This window comes from Argiope bruennichi, chromosome 8 (genome assembly GCF_947563725.1).
Source record: "Argiope bruennichi chromosome 8, qqArgBrue1.1, whole genome shotgun sequence".
NCBI lineage: Eukaryota > Metazoa > Arthropoda > Arachnida > Araneae > Araneidae > Argiope > Argiope bruennichi.
Window position 1 is genome coordinate 78,993,098 of NC_079158.1, and position 6,000 is coordinate 78,999,097.

At 28.3% G+C, this 6,000-nt stretch overlaps 1 protein-coding gene across 3 annotated transcripts in view; it reads left to right on the forward strand.

The window, feature by feature from the left end:
- Positions 1–4,621, forward strand: part of LOC129981869 (cell adhesion molecule Dscam2-like) — a 614,065-nt gene extending 609,444 nt beyond the window's left edge. For all 3 annotated transcript variants that reach the window (XM_056092905.1, XM_056092906.1, XM_056092907.1), the window contains exon 27: positions 4,354–4,621. In XM_056092905.1, coding sequence (XP_055948880.1) covers positions 4,354–4,427 — 74 coding nt within the window. In that variant the 3' untranslated portion in view covers positions 4,428–4,621. The remainder of the gene's footprint in view (positions 1–4,353) is intronic.
- The last annotated feature ends 1,379 nt before the right edge of the window (positions 4,622–6,000 follow it).

Sequence of the window (6,000 nt, forward strand, 5' to 3'; positions counted from 1 at the left end):
TTAAAACTAACATAGAACCGAAAAGCTTCAAAGTCACAGAGTACACAATGGTGAAAAGAAATAAAGATATTCTTTCAAAATCTTTACAAAAAATATCTTTAGAATGGTTTCAAGCTGCATTTATAACAGTTACTTTAGACATATGTATTACTAAAAATTGAGAAAATTATAAATGAAAGGATAATCTCGAAAGAGAAAAAAGCCAAACGATAAAAGAGAGACTAGAAATCTGGTATAGAGCAAAAATGCATTTCAAATGTATTTTTGACGACGTTTTTAATCTTTTTAAACTAATTTAAAACTAAACTAACATTTATATTTTTAATATAGTAATATCAGTATAAATCATCTGGTTAGAAAGCTTTTATTTTTTAAAAAATAAACTCATAAACTGCAATAGGTATTTGAAAATCGTTTTGCTAAAAATTTAAGTTTGAAATTGTATTTTTTCAAAAATATTTGCTATGATTGATTGAATGGTCATCCAACTTGCAAGGATTTATGTGCATTTTTATAAAGAAAATTCTCAATCAATAATAATAGGAATAAAATTCATAATACTTAAGTTGCTGTAAAATCTTGATATTTATTTTAGTAAGTGTTTCCATCCGATTTTAATTTCAGTTTCAGATCCGATTTTAATTTCTTTAAAATTAAATGAAATTAATTGAAACTTTCTTATTAGATACGAGGAAAAATTCTATATTTTATTAAAATAAAGATTAGTTATATTTCAACTTTTTAAAATATTTTTACATTTCTATTTGTCATAAAAGGTTTGACAGTGTTTATTTCAGCAGAAGTCTTTTCTACTTACTTTTACTACCTTTCTATCATATTTTATTAAAACGAGCCTTAAAATATTACTTAGTATATCAAAGCAACTTTTTCAAATGTTACATCCGCTTCCCTTTTTCATTGTAAATAACTACAATATTTCTTCAAAACCTAGAGCAGGAAGTAATGTCCAAAAGTTGAAATTGTTTTATGAAAGAAATACGTTGTGACCGTGGATGACAAATGCTCTTTCTTCTGACAAGCGCATCAGTTAATGGTTTGTTTCACATTGTTGTGGAGATGCCCAAAACATGTTACTGTCAGTTCATAAGAAATATGATCCTCTTGTTGATAAGTGACATTACTTCAACCTGAAATCTAATGATTAAAAGTCTAGTATGATGCCATTTCTTTTATAAATAATTGTCTTAAAAGAATTCTCTATCTTGCAAATTACAATATGATATTAAAAAAAAGATACTTTTAATTTTTTTCGAAACTAATCCAATCCAAATATATTCGGGAAGAAACACGAGTCCAGTATCATTTGTGGTAAATTTTATATAAATGAAAATGTCCGAAAGATAAGTAGTTCCAGAAATTAGATTTTGTATGTTAAAAAAATAAGTTTTTACTCAAAAACGAGATAAAATTCTTAAAATGAAAATATTAACATATTTTTGAAACAAAATTCAAAGCTTCACAATTGCAGTCAATAACCTGCATTGCCTTTCCTTGCAATTATTATCAATAAGTTTTGTAATAAAATTAGGGAAACATGTTTTGCCACTATAAATTTTATGACAAAAAGAGTTTTTCTTAGCGAAGAAATTTACATTTTCTACAATTTCATTTTCCATAATTCATATTTTCTTACTTCTCTCAGAACCTTCTTCATATTTTCATGTGTTAATTTTCAGCACATACTTAAAAACAAATGAAATAACAGTTTTTTTTATTTAGGTATTTCTTAAGGAAAAATTGTTTATACAAACATACATAAACGAAAATTAAAAGCTTAAAAGATATTTTTTTCTCAAATTAGTAATTATGTATGTATGTAATTGCAGAATTTGAAATGTTATTCCAAATCAGAATATTAATTATCAGATTAAATTACTAATTACTTTCTTTGAAAAATAAAATAAAAAAGAGTTTCTAATAATTTCCCGCTTATCTAATTTGGGGTAATTCATCAAATTTCTTTATCTTGGATACCTCTGGTAATATTAAGAAATTCCTACAACTGCGAAAGGAGACTAACATAATAAAAAGCTGAAATTATTAAAAAATCTTGCTGTTTCTTAAAAGTTTTTATTTTAAATTCTATAATGTACTCTGTTCTAGTTATTGCTATACATATCCTGCAATGCCTTATCTTTTGATTATTATAAATACCAATATGTTTTGTTATCAAATCAGGGAAAAAATTTTGCCAATATAAACCATATGACAAAAGAGTTTTTCTTAAGATTCAAATTGACATTTTTACTTCATTTTTAGTACTTCATATTCTCTAATAATCTTCTTTATAGTTTCATGTGTTATCTTTCAACATATAGTTAGAATGAAACAATGATTTTAAAACAGTTTTCTTTATATTTAGATATTTTTCTTTAAGGAAAATTGTTTATAGAATTAGGCATTAACAAAAATTAAAATCTTATCCGATTTTATTTTTGAATTAACAATTATTATTGTAAAGCTTGAAATGGTGCACTGAATCAGTATATTAATTTCAGACTAAATTGCTAGATATTTTAATGCAAATATAAAATTTTAAAAATTCTTAAATTGCTTAAATTAAAACTTCCGATATTTTCATGCATTTCTGCTTTGGATTAATCAAATTTCTTTTTCTTGGAAACCTCTAACATTAACTACATTTAAGACATTTATTACTGCAACTATGAAAGGAGATTAGCATATTAAAAATCTGATTATAAATAAGAATGATGGTGCAGTTTCTTATAATTTTTTTATTATAAATCCCATAATGCCCACAATTTTAGTTATTCAATAGTTTTAATAATTAGTTGTCTCAATTTCCTGAAATAATGCATATATCCCTCAAACTAAATCTGAAGAACTGGATAATCATTAAGACTTTTTTTTAACGAAGAAAGAATGCTCTGGTACTTACAAAGAGTAGGCGGTCACATTTTAATGCAAAAAGCTGGTTTTTGAATGGTAAAAATTTGCTTACCCTAATTTTTTGGTAGCTGCAGCAAACCATTAACTTTTTTTTTTTTTTTTTTTCAAATTACGTATAATGATTAAAGTGTTTTCGATTTAGAAAAATAAGATACTTTACATCTTAAACATCAGATAATGATCTTCTTAAACCTTCTTGAAAAATTTTATCAAGATATTTTTTTTTAATACAAATAGTTACCAAAACCAATCATATTCCTTTGTTATTTTGTTACAAAAATTATTTAGACTGACTTTAATGCTGCATTTTTGGTAATATTTTTTTCAATCTATCACGGATGAAAAGTCCTGGTCATTAAATTTTGTGGAAGGAATTTGTGCGAATGATATTTTGCATTTTAATAATAAAAATTAACAAAAGTTTGCTGTATGGGAAATTTTGAGTCTTGTAGTATATTTTCTTACTCATTACTAATCTCCTATCGGAGGACAATTTAGAAATGAGGATGAAATTTTCCGATGTGGTGGTTGGTTCTCCATACCCGGTGCGTAGAGAAATGGAAGAGTGCGGCTACCTCCTATCGTTGACAGGACGTACTTCCTACGGTAAACGTTGTGTCGTTGCCAGTGATGACCCTTAGGACTCAACCAAAATCTCCCGTCAATGTTGCTGTCGCCGCGGTCCAGTCATTTATATTTTTCAGTGTACCTTCGGACATCTCGGTTTGGTTTGGTTACATTAACGTCCCGTTTGAAGCAACACTAGGGCTATTTTGGGACGGACCTAATAATTTTGAACCACGGTCAGATGACGAGGACGACACCTGAGCTGGCACCCCCCTCTCCACACCACACCACACCAGCGGGAGGACATTTGGTCATGACGGATTTAACGTGCAACAGACCCCCGTACACGACGGTTCTTCGGTGGAATCGGGTCACGAACCTGAAACTCTCCGGTTCCGAAGCCGAGACCTTATCACCAGGTAACCGCGGCCTTCGGACATCTCGGAGTAGCCGGTTAAGATTACTCATCTTATTATCTCACTTCAAAGTAAATCCATTTCTGAATGGCAAATTCCAAACATTGGTAATAATATACTATAAATCATAAACAGCTTCAATGATTTCAATGATACATGTAGAATATTTTAAATAAATAAAAATATTCATTGAATGAACAATGAATTAAAGCATAATAACTTATTGATTTATCTTCGTTTCTAAACTTATATGTCTTCCTGTCGATTATGGATTAATTTAGATTATTAAAAAATTTAGATTTCTGTAATTCATATCTTAATTCATCTTATTATTCATGTCAAATTAATTAATTTTAAATTGATATGATTGATTGAATTAATATTTAATTCTATAATTTCCTTGACCGATCTTTTTAATCTGCAATTCATTTCCTTTCAGGAAACAACTCTCTGCGAGTGGCCATGCCTCCTGAGTGTCATCAAGCAGCATTGACCGCCCTAACCGTCCACTAACTAAATTCTGACAATGGACTCTGTGCACAAATTTTTATCCACCCACGCAGATTTTTCCTCCCGAACTTTATGTGCATATTGAGTTCCCTGGGATAATTCTTCTCCAGAAATCTCCCCGGAAACTCCTGCGAGGAAGTGCAAATGGGATTTTCTTGCTGCGAAATTAGAATTTTAAAGAACTTGACGATGTAACGAATGATGTATGAAATGTGATTTAGTAAAAATTGTGTTGTATAATTGTTTTCTTTGTGTGTGTGTCTCATTTTTATACAGTACATATCACATAATGAAATAATTTAAAGACATGAGAATTGGATAAGATTAAAGGAATAACGACAATAAAGAAATGGGTAGATTCAATTATATATATCATTTTAAGAAGAAGAAAAATACATTATTTTCTTCCGAACTGCCTATGCTTTTTCCCCAAAATATCCATCAAACATTTTCCATAATTGTTATTTATCGATAATTATCCCTGAATGGATCACTTATATATTGATGCTACTTTTATTCAACATTTTTACCTACTTTTAAACAGCATTAAGCACTTTTACCTACTTTTAAAGTACATTTAATGTATTGAACTTACTTTTATACGTCGTTCGGAATTTTTACTTTCATAAAAAGGTTGCAAGCCGAATATAAAAATATTAAGTGATTGAATCATTCCAGCTTTCAAAGCATTGAAAGATTTTCTTCTATAAATTCGTACCCTTCGGAGTCATCAGTGTTTATTATTTTATCTTGCTAAAACTAAACTTACGGCGTATTAAAATTTTGTAAAAAAAGCTTGCTAAATTTTTAACTGAACCGCAGAATAACATTGATTCATTTTAAGTAAACATTTATTTTGGTGTGGAACTTCAATTTTGTTTCTAAATACAAATATCAGTTCCATTTTAAAAAATGCACATTTGTTTCGTAATTTTATTCCATGTAATAATAGTTTGATCTGTTTAACATATTTTAAGCCAATTTTAATAGATTAGATGACTGTTTAGCCTAGTCTAGAGTGCTCTAATACAGACAAAGCGAGAACCCCATCACATACGAAGAATAACTCCAAAATGGTCTCTTACAAGGGAAACAAGAAATTCAACGAACATCAATTGTTAAAGTTGGTTAAAAATGAAGGCTTGGTTAATTATCTATTCCAAAACTGATAACGTTAAGCGATATAGTGATTACACTGAGCGAATATTTTTGCACAAATTTGAATACATTGATTCAAGACCACAGTATTTTGATAATATAAAAGCGACTGAAAACATGAACCATGATCATATTAAGTGGTGTGCATTGTTGTAATAAACACAAAAACAAAAAAGAGCTTAAAAATACTTTTACAAATTATATAGTATAGTATACCGAACTTAAATTATTTAAGTATGCATATATTTGAATTATTACAATATCGTGTATGCTAAAGTGCCGACAGAAAAACAATCAATCATTCGTTAAATTTGTCTCAAAATATGTAAAGAATCTACATTTTAGATGTAAAATTCTAGAATCAAACTTTATTTTTCTAACTCCATGTTTTATAGTTAATCGAATTCATTTGTGTTAA